The sequence below is a fragment of the Urocitellus parryii genome, chromosome 5 (assembly GCF_045843805.1).
Source record: "Urocitellus parryii isolate mUroPar1 chromosome 5, mUroPar1.hap1, whole genome shotgun sequence".
In the NCBI taxonomy this organism is placed as follows: Eukaryota; Metazoa; Chordata; class Mammalia; order Rodentia; family Sciuridae; genus Urocitellus; species Urocitellus parryii.
The window spans coordinates 51,944,586-51,962,344 of record NC_135535.1 but is presented as its reverse complement, the minus strand read 5'-3'; the positions used below and the strand labels follow the sequence as shown (position 1 = coordinate 51,962,344).

The 17,759-nt window shown below is 39.1% G+C and overlaps 2 protein-coding genes across 3 annotated transcripts in view; one reads left to right on the top strand and one right to left on the bottom strand.

Moving 5' to 3' along the window:
* C5H12orf56 (chromosome 5 C12orf56 homolog) overlaps window positions 1–6,967 on the bottom strand; it is an 80,776-nt gene extending 73,809 nt beyond the window's left edge. Inside the window, exon 1 of the mRNA XM_026392969.2 lies at window positions 6,685–6,967. Within this exon, the coding sequence (XP_026248754.2) occupies window positions 6,685–6,936 (252 nt within the window). The 5' untranslated portion in view covers window positions 6,937–6,967. The remainder of the gene's footprint in view (window positions 1–6,684) is intronic.
* Window positions 6,968–14,041: 7,074 nt separating this feature from the next.
* The window catches only part of Xpot (exportin for tRNA), a 39,718-nt gene continuing 36,000 nt past the window's right edge, over window positions 14,042–17,759 (top strand). For both annotated transcript variants that reach the window (XM_026392960.2, XM_026392961.1), the window contains exons 1-2: window positions 14,042–14,423; window positions 17,612–17,745. In XM_026392960.2, coding sequence (XP_026248745.1) covers window positions 17,686–17,745 — 60 coding nt within the window. In that variant the 5' untranslated portion in view covers window positions 14,042–14,423; window positions 17,612–17,685. The remainder of the gene's footprint in view (window positions 14,424–17,611; window positions 17,746–17,759) is intronic.

Genomic DNA, 17,759 nt, shown 5'->3' with positions numbered 1-17,759 from the left:
ATAGGGGAAAAAAATCCATTTCCTCAGCACCTCAACATAGTTCCATTATTTAACTGTAAGAGTCATTTCCAGTTCTGAGGACAGTTTAATTCACTTTAGCATTTGTTCATTTCTCTTTGCCCTCTTCCTTTGGGCTGTCCTCTTATTTGGCCATGGCTTCATTTATTAGCATCTTACAGTCTTGATTAGAGATTTTAGCAAGCCTGAAACAATGAACCTAAATAAGTCCATTCTAGATAAGTCCTGGTGAAAGTAGTTAGGTAAAGGTAGAATTGTTTATGAGTTTCGTCCTCTGTGGATTTTAATTTTATTCATTCTCATTTCCATTATCACTGATAATTGAGAGTTGGGAACCAGTCACTAGATCTAATTTTTAAGTGTTTCTGTCATCAAATATGAATTGCAAATGGAACTTTCTCGAGGGCAAACAGTATATGACATTTTAAAAATCTAAACATGAAAAATAGCACAGAGAATGTAATGAACACTCCTGCATATCAACCCAGCAAATATTTTGCCATATGTGCTTTAATTTTTTTTTAAAGTTAGTTGCTTATGCTCCCTTTTCTAGCTTCAACTTCTCTCCTCAGGTATAACTACTCTCTTCAGTGCTTTTCCTACTGTTACTAATTATATATGTATCCCTAAGCCATATATCTTGGCCTATCTTTATATCAATGGCATAATACTACATGTAGCTTCTAGAAATTTTTTTTCTATTCTATGTTATTGAGATATAACTATATTGAATCTAACTCATTCTTTTCATTACTGAATATTATTTATTTGCCAATTTACTATTGATATTTAATTTTTTTCTATTTCAAATATTGCTATTTATTTTTGGACACAGTATTTCAAGATTATGCATATTTTAGGCATATATTAAGAATGGAATTGGTGAGTAAGAAGTCCACAATTTTATTAGATATTGCCAAGTCCTACTGGCAGTGTAGGGGAGTTCCTAGTTCTCCACGTCTTCATAAACAAAAGGTGACACAACTGATTATTAGTGTGATGATCTTATCCATCTCGAAGTAGAAAGAAATGTGCCTGGCAACAAGCCAGCATGTAAAGGGTGCATTTGTTGCCTGTCCAAGAAGTTTCATGGAGCCTGGGATTTCTAGGAGAGTGTGAAAGGAAACAGAAAGAAACAGAGGCAGGGCTGCTGGAGTTGATAGATTTCTCATTTCCTGAAGGTGAGGAGATGGCTCTAAAGGAGAATGAATCCATCTGAAACTCATAGACTGTTCTGGGTATTTGTTCTCATATTTTAAAGATGCAGCTAATCACAGAAGGGCTTAAAGAATAGTATTTTGATGCACACAAGAAAAAAAAACTCTATAGATAATTCTTTCAAATTTAACTTAGAAAATGTTGACATTTCAGAAAAGCTTTACCAAAGCAATCTTGGAAACTTTCTTTAAGGAGATTAACAATATCAAATACCTGCTGAGATCTCCAAATCTACTTCAAGCTTAGATTTGCTAAAAGGGAAATCTCACCCTCTCCAATATTTTTTTTAAGAGAGAGGGAGATTTTTTATTATTATTATTATTATTTTTTTTTTTTAGTTTTCGGCAGATACATCTATGTTTGTATGTGGTGCTGAGGATCCAACCCGAGCCGCACCCATGCCAGGTGAGCACGCTACAGCTTGAGCCACATCCCCAGCCCTAAACTTTTTTTTCTTTTTTCTTTTTTTTTTTGTGGTGATGGGAATTGAACTTAGGGCCTTGTGGATGCAAGGCAAGCACTTTACCAACTGAGCTAAATCCCCAGCCCCCTCTCCAAATTTTTAACCTCTCCAAACCATGTGTAGACTTCTGGTGTAACTTTTTGTGATTGTTACTTCAACCTCCACTCCCTTAGAGAAGAAAGTGGAATTTCATCAAAAATCCTAAAGTATAACCCTGACATAGAACAAGCACTAAATAGAGTTATCTGGCCCAACATCAAACAAGAAGGGCTGGAATCCAGAAGCATAAAGACAGGTTTGTTTAGGAATTACTAAAGTCCAGCAACCATGTGACAATAAGAACAAAGGCAGAATGTGAACTTGAGACAACTGAAAGTTAAATAACAAGACAAACTTGTAGAGTAAAATAAGAAAACCATACAGAATGGAAAAGAGTGATTAAAGAACTGGTATTAGAAAGAGGATGTTTAAAAGTGGCCTTGGAAAGAGGATGGAACCCTGGTTTAAAGAGAGACACACAGAGACACAGAGAGAAAGGGGGTGGGGGAAAATGAAGTTGCCTGGCAATGACTAAGGTAACTTGAGTTAATATGGATAGGATGACTATGTGTGATATGACACAGAAATCAGGAAAATTCTGCACACTGTGGTATTAGGATTCAGCATTCACCGACTGGTCAATTACATCTGTGGTTATTAATTAGTACTAAGTTGAGCAATTCTATGACACCATCTTTCATACATCCTATGAAGTTTAATACATGTACTGAATTACAACAATCATTGAACTATTTTATAAAAACTCATAAAGAGATTATTAAGGCACTTGACCTCGACAGGATTATATTCATTACTCACTGAAAAAAAATAATGTTTAAAAGATTACCCACTTTAGGGGTTGGAGTTGTGGTTCAGTGGTAGAGTGGTTGCCTCGAATGTGTGAGGCACTGGGTTCGAGTCTTAGAACTGCATATAAATAAATGATTAAAATGAAGGTTCATCAACAACTAAAAAAAGATTACCCATTTTAAACACTACAATAGGAAATGCTTCTATATTAGTTTCCTATCTATGGCTATTGTAACCACAACTTTAATGGCTCTTTCTTAGTTCTGAAGCTCAGAAATCCAAAATTGGGTCTTAGGTCCAAGTGAAGCTGAGTGATAGACAACCTGCCTAGCCTTTTCAATTGCCAGCACTGTAAAACAAAACAAAAAAAAAAATGGGTTTCAGAAGTAGGTCCAAATCTCCATCATATCAGATGAGGTCCCAACTTCCTTAATAAGACTCCTATAATGCAAGAATTAAAATCAAAAATTAATAAATGGGATGGATTCAAACTAAAAAGCTTCTTCTCAGCAAAAGAAACAATCAGTGAGGTAAATAGATAGCCTACAGCTTGGGAGCAAATTTTTACCCCTCATACATCAGGTAGATCATTAATCTCTAGAGTGTATAAAGAACTCAAAAATCTAAACTCAAAAAAAAAAAAACAAATAATCCAATCAATAAATGGGCCAAGGAACTGAACAGACACTTCTCAGAAGATGATATACAATCAATCAACAAATATATTTTAAAAAATGCTCACATCTCTAGCAATTAGAGAAATGCAAATCAAAACTACTCTAAGATTTCATCTCACTCCAGTCAGAATGGCAGCTATTAAGAATACAAACAACAATAACTGTTGGCGAGGATGTGGGGAAAAAGGCATACTCATACATTGCTGGTGGTACTGCCAATATGGAAAGCAGGATGGAGATTCCCTGGAAAACTGGGAATGGGACCACCTTTTGACCCAGCTATCCCACTCCTTGGTCTATACCCCAAGGACTTAAAATCAGCATACTACAGGGACACAGCCACATCAATGTTTATTGCAGCACAATTCACAATAGCTAAGCTGTGGAACCAACCTAGATGCCCTTTAGTAGATGAATGGATAAAGAAAATGTGATATTAATACACAATGGAATATTACTCAGCAATGAAAGAGAATAAAATCATGGCATTTGCAGGTAAATGAATGAAGTTGGAGAACATAATGCTAAGTGAAGTAAGCCAGTCCCAAAAACCAAATGCCGAATGTTTTCTCTGATATAACGAGGCTGATTCACAGTGGGGTTGGGAAGGGGGACATGGGAAGAGTAGACAAACTGTAGATAGGGCAAAGGTGAAGGAGGGGGAGGGAGGGGGAAAGGAGGTAAAAAAAGATGGTGGGATGAGGTGGACATCACTACCCTAAGTACATGTATGAAAAAGACATAAATGGGGCGACTATACTTTGTATACAAGCAGAGAGATGAAAAAATTGTGCTCTACATATGCAATATGAATTGTAATACATTCTGTCATATATGACAAGTTAGAATAAAAAACTTAAAAATACATGTATAAGGCCTAAAAAATTTTTTAAAATGGGTTTCAGTAAGCTTAAAATAAAGGTATTGGTGGTACAGTATATCTTTTGGAGGCTCTATGGGAAAGCCTATTTCTTTGCCTTCTTCAACTTCTAGAGACTACCATGTTCCTTGGCTCATAGCCTCTTTCTTCCTTCAGTCTAGTCTTTCTCTGGGCCCATCACTTTGACATTGGCTGTTTTGCCTCTCTCTTCCACTTTTACATTGGGTCCACCTCAATAATCAAATAAATCTCCCATTTTAAAGTCAATGGATTAGCAACATTAATTCCCCTTTGCCATGTAATAATACATGTTCACAGGTTCCAGGGATTTAGAATGTGGTTATCTTTTTGGAGTAATTATTATGCTTACCACAACTTCCAAAGTTAAACTATATTGTGCAAGATGGACATCCAATGTATCACTAACGTTAAAATCAGATTTCTTCAGCACATCTAGATATATTATGTATTCTACATCCATAAAAGGTGAACCTTGTACATTAAAGCATGACTAAATATGATATGACTTTGTAGAGGAATCTAGGCTCTAGACCTAAGGAGGTTTACAGTACTTTCCAGTTTCTGACAATTTAAAAAGAAAATTAACAACTCTTGAAATGCATATGTTGTCTCTCTTGGGGGAGAATAACAATATCCAAAAATTAGTGGGGTTTTTTTTTTGTCAAAATGATAAATGTTTATAGTGAAGACACTAGAAACAGACAGGCTTTTAAAAGTTTCTAAAACATTTTGAAGGGCTGGAAATGTAGCTCAGTGGTAGGATACTTGCCTAGTGCAATGACTTGGGTTTGATCCCTAGCACTGCAAAAATAAATAAAAGACAGTAATTTCAGTTACTCAAGAAGCTGAGACAGGATTGCAAAATTCAAGTCAAGACCAGCCTAGGAATCTTAGTAAAACCCTGTCTCAGAATAAAAAATAAAAAAGAGATGTAGCTCAGCAATAGAAGACCCCTGAGTTCAGTTCTCAGTAAAAAAAAAAAAAAAAAAAAAAAAAAAAGGTAAAGGAAATTAAATTTCTTAAAAAAACAGCTCAAGAGAATGGAAATAATGGTAGTAAGTAAAAAGGCAAAGGCAAAGTTTACTTATAACTTTAACTCAAAAAAAAAAGTAAGCATATGGAAATGGTAGGAGACCCTCAATGTTACACAAAATTACATATAAGAGGTTGTGAGGGGAAAGAGGGGGGAAACAAGGGAGAGAATTGAACAACAGCAGATGAGGTAGAGAGGGAAGATGGGAGGGGAGGGGAGGGGGGATAGTAGGGGATAGGAAAGGTAGCAGAATACAATAGTCACTAATATGCCATTGTTTAAAAACATGAGTGTATAACCCGATGTGATACTGCAATTTGTATTTGGGGTAAAAATGGGAGTTCATAACCCAATTGAGTCAAATGTATGAAAGATTATATATCATGAGTTTTGTAATGTTTTGAACAACCAATAAAAAATTTTTTTAAAAAGTAAATAAATTTGCACAATAATATTAGCCCACTGGGGTAGTTTGAGTAGGAAAAAAAAAACTCTCTTCATTTAATTTTATTATTTTCTTACAGACATGTTCAAAACAATCTATGATTCTCTAAGCAAAACAGCTCCATCAAGAGTATTGCCAACCTTTCCCTTGGGGGACACAGAGACTCAGGCAAGAAAAAGTAAAAGGAGGCTAGACATCTGTCCCCAGTGGAAAAAAGGAAGAACACACCTGGAGAACAGCTAAGACAAAGAGACTCGGAAGGAAAAAAACAGTAATCAAAAGACCATACTACCAACTGTTGCTGGTTTATAAAATACATCCAACTGTTGCTGGTTTATAAAATACAACTGTTCCTGAAGGAAAGAAATACAGTAACAATATACTAAAAACTGGAACAAGGAGGGGTTGTGTCACATTGTATATCCTTCATGGCTTAGCTCTGATGACACTCCTTCCAGGAACTTTTCCCAGCATGCCCTGAACTCAATTTGGATCAAGAGACAAGCCTGAGATTGCCAAGCATCCTGTGCACACTTTATTTATGCATCATTCATTCATTCACCTACTATTCGAGTGCACCTAGCATGCTTGAAGAGTTAGGGCAATAAAAGTAAGCGAGGTATAAATAGCCCTTAACACAAGGCTTTATTTGCTTTGGTGTTGTCTTTCGGTCCCTCCCACAACCGATTCTAGGAAGAGTGCTATTTGGTTGGTTTTTTCATCCTCCAGGTCTAGCACGATGCCTGCACCTACTAAGTGTTTAACGTACATAAATAAATAAAAATAAATAAATAAATAAATCTTAATTTTGATCGATGCTGTTTTCAAACCTGTAGCTCAACGGAAGGGGAGAGGGCGGGGGAACAGCTCAAGAATGAAAAAGACATCTCTATTCAGGAATTATCCAGCAAAATTCACAGCTTTCCTGTGTGGCTGCCCGTCCTGAAACCAGAGTGCGGAGTCTCGGGCGGGATGGGGAAGGTCTTCCTCCTCCTTCCCGCGTGCAGGACGCTGGGACTGGGGACCCATAAAGGGGTCTCCCTGCGCTTCCGAGCCCGCCTGCTAGCCCGCGCGCCTCACCAAGTCAATGGCCACGACGTCCCGCAGTGCCACGACCCGCCGGATGGACTTAGGCGGGTTCTCGGTCAAGTAGATGAGCCGGTCGCTGAGTACCACATACTTCAAGGTGTGCCTCTCCGAGTCTGACACCACGATGCACGGCTCATAGGCGCGGATGGCGTCGTAGACCTTGGGAGCCAGATGCCGCCTCAGGAACGCATCCAGGCGGCTGTTTGTGCGTGCGGGGAAGCCGGACTGAGCCCGGCTGGCCATGTGGTGCCCGCCGCCGAGCGCTGGGACCCCGGATGCCTCCGCCAGACCGCGCCTCCCACGGTGGAACCAGCGCGCGCCACAAAGCCGCCCGCCCCGCTGCGGCCACCGCCCCGGGCGCAGGGAACCCGGCCCGGGACTGGGATCCCCTCCCGGGTAGGGTTCTCGGGATCCCGCCCCCGCGCGGTTCCGCCCCTCATCTTTGTCCCAACCTTAGACAGCGATGGGCGGAGCCAGGCGCTGGTCCTTCAGGCGGTACGGACCCGCACCTCTAGTTAATCAAGGGAAACACTCAGTGACAAGGAAACAGTTTAGGGGCGCTCCTGTCCCTCCCCTCCCCTCCCGTCCGCCCCCTTCCCGCCTGCACTAGCGATTGCTAGTGGTTTCATGTTAGAAACTTGAAAGAGATGAAAGTTGCCGATTTATTTTTTTAGAATCCTATTAAGACACGAATTTAGCATTTGATTATGACATTACCCAGAATAACTCTAGTTTTGTCTTGGGTGTAAACACAGGTCTTCTTTCTCCATCTAGTTAAAAGCTCTCTTCAAGAAAGGATTCTTATAAATGGTTTGGGCACACCCAAGAGTACCTAAAGGATGTTGCGTTCTGGCTGCTCAGGGCAATCTAAGTAATATAAATGCCTGGGCGAATCCAGTTAAACTTGACAGGTTGACGAATGCCGATTACATAGCCCTGAAGGTATAGAGTGATAAAAGTACTGTTTGATTTTTATAGGCCAGGAATAACATAAAATTAGATTAACAAGACGAAAGGGGCATAGCAGAAACTTCCTACATGAGCACTTCCATTTGTATTTCAAAACTTAGAAAAGGATTTCTCTTCTTTTTCGAATTCACACAAAGGCCTGACAATGAACCATTATCATTGCTCCAGCTGCTTGGAACCCCGAATCAAATTAAATATTCTTTACAATAATTGATATTCCCCTTTTCTTCATATTTTTCCATTTTATATTGTATGTTGTAAGCAATTTCAAATCCTTTGTGGAAAGAAGGTATATAAACGTATTACAATGTTTATACAGATATTGTATACTACACCCCTACAAAAAGCAAAGAGGAATGCTTGGGTCTGGCTACACTCAAGATCATTCCGCAGAATTGAATAAAAGCAAAGAAATAGGAATATTGTACCTTGGAAAGACTGTATTTGGTAAGAATAGGAGAGAAGTGCCACCTGCTGGCAAAATCTTAAATGGTCTCCATATTTGGAGTTTTCCCAGGATCTGATCATTTGTCTGACCCTCCCATTGATGCCAAGGGACCATATACCATTACTTACAGGAAGCTGCATGGCTATTCCCTCTAAAGTAAAGACTGTTCATTACCTAAACCATTCTAGTTTGTTGCTTTAAACCAATAGAAAGGCAAAGTCCCGTTGCCTTTCCCACTCAACAGAGAAATTTAGAGATAAATAACTCCAATAGAGATTGGAAAGTGAGGCCCAAGTAGGAGAAAAGTTCTAATTCCACGTCACTATTCTCTCAGGCTTCTTGCATCCTATCCACTTCCCAGGACTAAGAGAAAGCGAGGGATTGAACTAGGACCAGAAGAGGCAGCATACCTGATCTATTTGCTGCCATTATGAAGAAGCTTGTAGTGACAAAGTTACTAAGCTTAACACACCTTAACATGCAGCATGCAAAAAAGGGAATTTGACAAGTGGTTGGTGATCAAGGTGGCTTCAGTTAAACTTTTAACTTTGGGGCACACAGAGATGACAATATCATAGTTTCCAAGTATTCTATGTTCTATACCGTTGCTAAGGTAACAAAGATTACTGTAATTGGAGCCAGTAAAACTGGATTAGAGTACTAACCCTTCATTTGGTACAGATTCAGAGCAATTGAGCACTTAATAGATGTTTCTTGTTTAAACTACCAAAAGAAATGGAGCATTTCTCCCTGGAGCTAAACCCCAAAGTTATTCTCCTTTTCATCAGAATAGGAAGATCTTGAGTCCAGAGATGGTCAATTCAGTTGATCTGAAAGGACAGATGAGCATAGAACTGTAGAGTTGGATGAGCTGGGTTCAAATCCCAATAATAGTTACATAAAATGAATCTGTTGAATTTTTAAAGGTGTCTGATTTGGGAACCTCTTAGTGCTTCCACTTAGTATTAATGAATACTCTCCATTTAAATATCTACAACAATTACCAATCAAATGATAGAGAGATGTCATTATAATGAAGTGTGAAAGAACATGCAAATAATTGGATTAAAAAATGTTTTCTTTTACTGAATAATGCTCTAGTGCTCTATTCTGCCTCTCAGGCTTCCTGATACCATATACATACTTCCTCTAAACAGAAATCTATAACTGGACCAGGACCAGTAAAGACAGTATACCTGACCTGTTTCCCAACTTCTTTCATGAAGCCCATCATGAATGAGGTTTTGTTAACAATGGCATTAGGCTTAAAAAAACAAAACATTGAAATGAAGCACATCAAGAGAATCTGACACACAATCCAGTGGTTATCACCTCACAGTTATGGTATTTAGGGCTCAACTCCAAAGTCTCACAAATATTTACTGAGAAACTACTATACACAAACTGAATCAGAACACCTGTCTTTAAGAACTGACTAAGCTGGGTGTGGTGGTACATTCCTGTAATCCCAACAGTTTGGGAGGCTGAAGCAAGAAGATTGTAAATTAGATACCCACTTCAGCAATTTAGCAAGACTGTGTCTCAAAATAAAAAATTTAAAAGGGTTGCAGGTATATCTCAGTGGTTAAGCACCCCTGAGTTAAATCCCCTGTACCAAAAAAAGAAAAAATAATTGGCCTTCTTTTTTTAATTTAATTTTTAATTTTTTTTCAATTTATTTATTTATTATTTTTGCATTACAATTCTTAATGGCATTCTAATATGTAACACAATCACACCAATTTAATACAAAACAAAGACACTAAAATACATTAATGGCATGAAATTTAAAAAAAAAAAAAACATCAAAGAAATGGACAAGCACATGTTTATTAAGGTAATATGGAAAGGCCTTATAAGGGAGGTACATAAATTCAATGTTCAAAGAGTAAATGCAACCCTTTATTTTTCTTTTATTTTAGTTGGTTTAATTTTTTCTGATTATGAAAGTAGTACATGGTCACTACTAAGAATTTTTTAAAAATTCAAAAATGAAAATCATCCCACATCCTCAGTACCTGGGGATAGCCATTTCACCTAGAGAATGTATTTCCTTCATTGAAGTCTTAGACAAACTTTGATGTCATAATCCAAAGTTAAAAAAAACCAAACAAACAAAGTAAGGAATAGAACAGAACAGAAAGATGTGCTAAACAACTATATGCTGCAATAGAACATGGCCATTGAACATAAAGGGCACAAAGGTAATCCTAGCAGCTTTGCAATGTTGAGAAATTCATTGGGAAAAAGAGAAAACAAGAGGAAGGCATACTTTGTGAAGAAGATCACAACTTTGGTTTTAGACATTGTTTTAGTCATTTTAGACTATTATGACAAATTGTCATAGATGAGGAGACTTAAACAACATTTATTTCTCACAGTTCTGGAGTCTGTAAGGTATTGGCAGATCCCGTGTCTGGTGAGGTCCTACTTTCTGGTGTGCTGTCTTCTTGTCTCCTCATATGGCCAAAAGAAAGTTAGCTTTTATGAGAACTTAAAAGGGACCAATTCTCATGACCTAATTACCTCCCCAAAGTCTCACCTCCAAATATACTATCACAGTGGGATTAGGGTTTCAATATATGAATCAACATATGATCAAACATTCAATCCATGTTACAGTTGAAGTGCTGGTGAGACTGGTAGATATCTGGGAAGTTGGGAGTATAGAATATTAAAACAAGAAGTATAGAACTGGATCATCATAGCACTGAATGTTGAAACTACAGAACTAGATAATTATTGAGAGAACAAGTATAGGCAGAAAACCGTATGACTTAAAACACAGGCTTGAGGAAGACATGTTAAGAAGTCAAAAGTAGAGGTGTGGTGAAGAAGACAAAGATGAGTAGTCAAAAAAGTAAAAAGAAATTAATAAAAGGGTCAAAAGTCAAGAGAGGCGAGAATTTCAAAGAGGAAAGAGTAAACAGAAAAGCTGAAAAAATTAATTAATGAATAAAAGTAGTCCATGAGTTGGTTAATTTGCAAAAGTAATTAATAGAATGACTTAGGAGTACAAATCACAAAAATTGAGGGAAAGAAAGAATAAATGTAGGCCAAAAAAAAAAAAAAAAAGGATATGCTACAGACAAGAAATTCCTAATCAGGAGTCCACAGTTCTAGCTCCCCATTTACCAGCTGTGTAACTTTGAAGACAGTACTTAAAATAGATTCATCTTGGTGTCCTGATCTGTAAATTTAAATTTTAAAATAATGATAATGGTACTTGCTCCATCCCTATAATGTTAAAGAGGAACGCATTTTAAAAGATATATAAAACCATAATGAAATAAACATACAAATGTTATCTATCATAATTCTTTCAAGTACTCTGGCAACTGAAAGAAAAGGATATACGGAACATGAACAAATTAAGTTTTGTTGTTATAAGAAAGGTGCCTCCTTGGGATAGAAACCAAGGCGTTGAGCAGGCTAAGTAAGTGAGTAAACCTTACTTTTATAAAAGGTAAACCTTACTTTTAAATAAATTGAGGGGGGTCATATTTTTATTATATCTGGCCCAAATAAAAATTTTGTTGTATGATTAAAAAAATAAGGAGCCTCTGAATACATTTATAGGAAGAAGAATCAACTTTGTACTAGATCTACAATGCCATCAACCTTGATGAATCTTCATTTGAAAGACAGGCTAGGAGCACAGGCCCCTAGGAGTCAGACAGTAAATTTGAATCACAGCTCTGCTAGTTGACATCTATGCACTTTGGTTCTGTCATCTGTAAAATGGGGATGCTAATAATACCTACCTCCACAAAGTTGTGAGAATTACAGTATAAATACTTAGAACTGTCTGCCACATAAATGTTTAAAAACATTGACAATACATAAAGGCATTTCCATATGCAATTTACATGCCTTATGTTAAAGTAATGATAGTATTATTTGTCAATATTTTGATAACTAGGGTGTAGGGTTGTGGCTCAGCAGTAGAGTGCTCGCCTAGCACATGCGAGGCCCTGGGTTCGATCCTCAGCACCACATATAAATAAAATAAAGGTATTGTTTTCAATACCTTTGAATTGTTTTACAACTAAAAAATTGTTTTACAACTAAATTGTTTTACAACTAAAAAATAAATATTAAAAAAATTGATAACTAGCATCTTATGTTAGCCTGAGATGAAAAACCATCTCTTCATGGATAGGGCAGCCAGAATATGGAATGATCAAATGTAATCGCCTTCTCAGGTCCACTTCAGTTGGTTTCCACTCAGTTCTTCCTTATTTGTTCTGAAATAATACATGTTTATAAACCTGAAAGAGATTTTTTTACTATCTTGGGTATTTGAACCACCATAAAGGAAAGTGCCAATGTTACTAAGTATACTGTAGATAAGCTATAGATATGAGATAAGCTTTGTGTATTTAACATATGAAGTGCTTGCAAGATGAATTTATGAATGAAAAAGGCAAGTAAAGGCAATTACAGTACAACGGACTAAAGTCTTTAGGATGAAGCAGTAGAACATGTGAACAAATTACAGACTGCCAGGATTAGTACTGGGACTCCGTAGTCCCTGGTTGATCATAACAGCTAACATAATTCATGTAGTGATTTGTTCATTGAGTTTTTATCTACAGACTGGCACTAGGCTAGACTCTGGCAATACTCTGAAATAGGAACGAAATCCTAGCCTGTCATTTTAAAGACGTCAAAAACCTGGTGCAATAGTGATTAAAGATATTTTATATATGAAATTTTAACAGGGATTCACTTGATGCTTCAACTATATCTCTTGAGGCTTTGAAACTTACATGTTTTTTCTATTTCCCAAACTTCTTCTCCCTGGTCTTCTTTTCCCTAATCTCTCCTTCCTGATCTTCTCTTCCTGATCTCTCCTCGCTAATCTCATTTTCTCTGAATTACTTCTATAAAAGTCCCCTGTTCCTGCTGATGGGCAGAATCACGGCCTTTGGGACAGGGGTTCCTTGTGTTTCTCTTAGCAAAGCAATAAACCATCTTTTTCCTTTTTCTCAAAACCATGTCCTCCTTATTTGATTGGCATGGCGGACAAGCTTTCAGCAACAAAATGTTATGTACGCTGAACATGGGAATCACTAAATAAATGTAGCTGTTGCTATACAAATTTTATTCTATTTCTCTTCCCATTTCCCTCCCAAGTTTTGTTTGTAGGCTGCACTCTTAGTGCCTACATATAGCCTACATTCAGTACACAATGAATAATCAACAGTGAAACCTAAATATTGAGCACCTGTGTGATGAACACGTCTAAACAATCCTCAACAATCACTCTCTGTGGTTACTATTACTTTACCATTTCACAGATGAGTAAACTGAAGTACAAAGTAACATGCTTGAGGTCAACTGCTATTGAGGGATAAGACTGGGATTCAAAACGAGGGGGCTGGAGCCTACAACTGCCTCTTTACAGCATTAACAAATTAATAACTCAGAGACCGAATAAATGAAGCAACTCTTAGTACCAACGGAGAAAAATCGATGAATAGGCATTCTTACAAATGATGTCCTTTTCATGGACAAAATAGATATGTATGTTTAAAGTGAACTCATCAGATCTTCACGCTCATGGACTCCAGACACGTGGAATCACAGAAAAGGAATTAATTGACACGTGGTTTGAACCATGTCAGCCCGATCTCAGGAACTCAGTCCTCTAACCTATCAACTACTTAACAAAGCTCTTCAGGAAGATGGAACTTGACCCCGCAGCTAGAAACCAGCACAGACCCTCCCTCGGACTGAGGGAACGGGGTTGAGGAGGCGGGGGGCACCGCACCGGGATGCCCCATCCCAGCATGCACCGTAGCCCCGACGACCCCGCCTCCCGGCGAGCTGCGAGGAGCGCTTATGCGCCCCGCCGCCCGGAAGCGCCGCCTGCACATTGCATGCTGGGAGTTGTAGGCCCCCGGCCCCAGCCCGCAGGCTGCCGTCCGCACACTCCATGAGGCTGCTGGCGCTGGCCCGCGCGGCACCGACTCTGGGAGCGCGCTTCGCGCTGACTCAGCGGCGACGGTGGCAGCGGCGTTAGCCGGCCCTCGCGCTCTTTCCCTTCCTGGGGCGCCGACCCCGCCCGCCTGCTTGCTAGCTTGCCTGCTCGGCGCCACGCAAGAGAAGGCGCCAGGAGCCGCGGAGCCGCGAGAGGCGCGCGGCCCCGGCCAGCACGGTCTCCGGCGTTAGCGCTGCGGCCGTGGCGGAGGACTACGGCGACAAGGACGAGGGCCGCTCGCCCCGCTGCCTGCGTGCGGCGTCGCTCCACTCCGCTGACCGGCCCTCGGGAGTGCAGGCGAGGAGACGAGATGGAGTGATAGGGAAGGTGACTCGAGGCTCTAGGGTGGCGGGACCTGGATCCGGCTTGGTTCGCGCGAGGTTGCGAGGAAGTTGATCAGGGTGGGCTGGTCTGGGGGAGCACTGACGCCGTGGAGGAGTGCGGGCCGGGGACCCTCCACGGCGGTGCGCCCCAAGGCTGGGCGGACAGGATGGGGGTGGGTACGAGTTGTGGCCGCTGTCGCGGAGTGCGTCCCGTGTCCTAAGTCGTGGCCGCCAGTTACCTGGTGTTTCATCACCCGAGTTGCCACGAGGCGTAGTTTTAAGGAGGGTAAAGGATGGGGGGCGAGGCCGGCCGAAGAGGACCAACACTCCTTTGCCCCTCCGCAGACCCGTTTATAGAGTTACAGCGCGTCCCACCAGTTTCAGTTGCAGAGACCTTAAACTTGATTCCCCACCGCCCACCCCGCACAAAAAGGAAAAAAAAAAACTGTTATTTCTGTGTAATAATTTGCCAGCACAGACACTTTATTTCTTCCCTTCCTTTCCTCACAGTCTTGCAAGAGTAGAGAAGCATGATGATCCCCTGTAACCAGAAAAACGAGTACATTTTGGAGGCACTAATTAGTTGTTACTGGGGGAAGTTACGTTTTATTAAAGCGACTTGTTAGTGCGATGTTAAAAGGCTGGAAAGATTAAGCCCTAGTTTTTGAAACAGTCTTCAGTAGATGTGGAGGAATTTTTCCAAATTATTTGATTCTCGACATAATGACTCTTTGGGAAAAGTTAGGGCATAATATTCTTAAGTGTGCTGCTTGCCTTGCAAGTCCCCAGCCTTTGCAGGATGTGTAATTGAAATATTTGCCATATTGTAACAAATGTTTACACCTGCACGACTGTGTCATGTTGGAATACCATGTGTTCATGCCCAGTCTTTTTTCTAGGAAGGTCGTCATTACCTTTTTGCTCAGGGTGTAGCTCTTCAGTTGTTTGCACACACTTAAGTATTTTATCCTATTCCCTTACATATTGGTTATCCAAGTGCCTTCTCTTGGGTGTATTCTTTTTACTGACAACTGTAACAAGTTTGTTTCCTTAGGTTGTTTATTGACCATGTTTTTCTTTAGGACCACTTCCTTTTTTCCTTTTGATGGTATCAGTGTGAGGTGAACAAGCTTAAGCAGTTTGCTCTAAAGTCGTGGCACATTACATGAAGTTACTTGTAGTATTTCTGTCTGGAGTTCATAGAAACTCAATTTCATAGAAAATGTCTTTTCTCTCCATGGAGGCCTTTTTCAGGGAAATGGTAATCAGTTCTTGACATTTTTGGCTTGGGGGCGAGGAGTGCACATCTTTTTTTTTGTTTTCCCATCTTCAAGATGCTGATGTACTAGTTTAAGAATGCTTCAAGTGATTCCTATTCCCTGTGGGTCTACCTCTGAATTAATAACCTATTGAGGGCCCACTATGTGCCAGACATACTTTACATACTTTGTATCATTGAAGTTGTTGCAATTTTGAAGCAGATGGCTTTTGCCTTTCATAGAAAGAGCTCTTAGGTTTGTTATTCCTGAGGCTTTTTTTTTTTTTTTTAATGTCAAGATTGGGTTATGAATCCAGATCTTTTTAAATCCAAAACCTGTGTTCCACATCCTAGAAACACAGTGGTAAATATTCCAGCCTTTGCTCTTTAAGGTAAATGAGAGAAAACTAGTAAGCTGACAGTGACAACACAGCAATGCTTAGGTGGGGCATCTAATCCAATTTGAAGGGTTGGACAAAAGGAGTCAAAGAAGTATTCTTGAAAGAGATGACCTCTAAGTTGAATTTGAAGGACAAACTGGCTAACTAAGTAACTGAAAAGGGCAGTGTGTGCAAAGATGAAGGGCAGAATATCACTGGAAAACTGCCATGTAATGTAGGGTCATGAGTCTTGGGTTGGGGTTTAGAATGGTGAGGAGTCATTAAAAAATGTTTGAATTTTAATTCTGAAGACAGTGGAAGTTTACATTGCTCTTCTCTAGTCTGCAGGTATGCTATGAACCGGAAGAGAAGGATTGAGCTTCCTTCTCCAAGATTCTCAGCCCATAGCCTATAACTTGGCTTTGATCCTGGCTACACCATTCCTAAAAGACAGTATCTCCTTCCCTTCCAATTAGTCACTTAGCCTCTTTAGGTTCTCTTTGGTGATGATAATTTGGAAAACAAAAAAACCCCACAGCTTTGTAAGGTAAAGCCTTTTTTCCCTGTCTTATAGTTCTTGACAAATGATGTTATTTTCACATCATTTAGAGTTTGCTCAAATAAATACACAGTCCCTTAAGAACTAAGCTGCCCTGGGTAGCTTACTGTGTTCTGATTTGAGAATGTTAGAACCTGGACTATGAAGAAATAGATTACTTTCTAGAGGGTTTTTAAATTTTTTTTTATTTTCGGTGGTGGTGGTAGTGGTAGTTTTGTGGTACTAGAGATTGAACCCAGGGCCTCATGCATACTAGGCAAGTGTCCCAGCAAAAAGAAAAGACCCTAAATAAGAGTAGGTCAGTTCAGTTTGTGAATTTTTGTATGTACTATTACAAATTTTCTCTGAAATACATTTCTAGAATTGACTAGATTTCTGCTCTTGCAGAGGTAGAAGGTAGAACTGATCCATTGTTCAAAAACTAAATAGCTAGCTTTTAACTCTTTTTCCTTTCTCATTCAACTTCTCTTGCAGTAAGTACTTTGTAAACATACCAGTAAGAATATTGAACTTTGAGATCAGACATTCTATTTTTTTAAAGGTTTATAGTATTGGTGACTTGAAGTAGGGAAATTATTATAATTACTATAAGAAAATAATCTGGATCTGTCATTTTTTAACCTAATACAGTTGCACAGTTTCATTTTTAAGTACTGGAGATAATAAGTAGCAACACTGCACACATTAGATAGCTTCAGCTGTTTAAAGAAAATAATTACTTTTTGTGCTTTATTAAAGATTTTGAAGAATAAGATAACTTCAGAACTTTAATAGTATACTTAGGTTTTTAGAAATTACACATTAGCAGAGTATTTAACAGAGTCAATTCTTCTAAGACTTGGGCTCCTTTAATTGTAATCCGGTAAATTTCAAAAGATTGTTAAAACTTGTGAGCATCTTTGTATATTTTTATCATTTATTACAACATTCAGGGGTAAGCATCTATTTTTGTTTATCAAATATTGTTTTCTTGCACCTTTGTTTTTTATGTGCAGATGTTTGTGGATTCTTCTGCGGGATCAGAGGGCACGCCTATTATAATCAGAAAACTACAAGTATAACAGCAGGGATGGATGAACAGGCTCTTTTAGGGCTAAATCCAAATGCTGATTCAGACTTTAGACAAAGGGTAAGTTAGTCTTA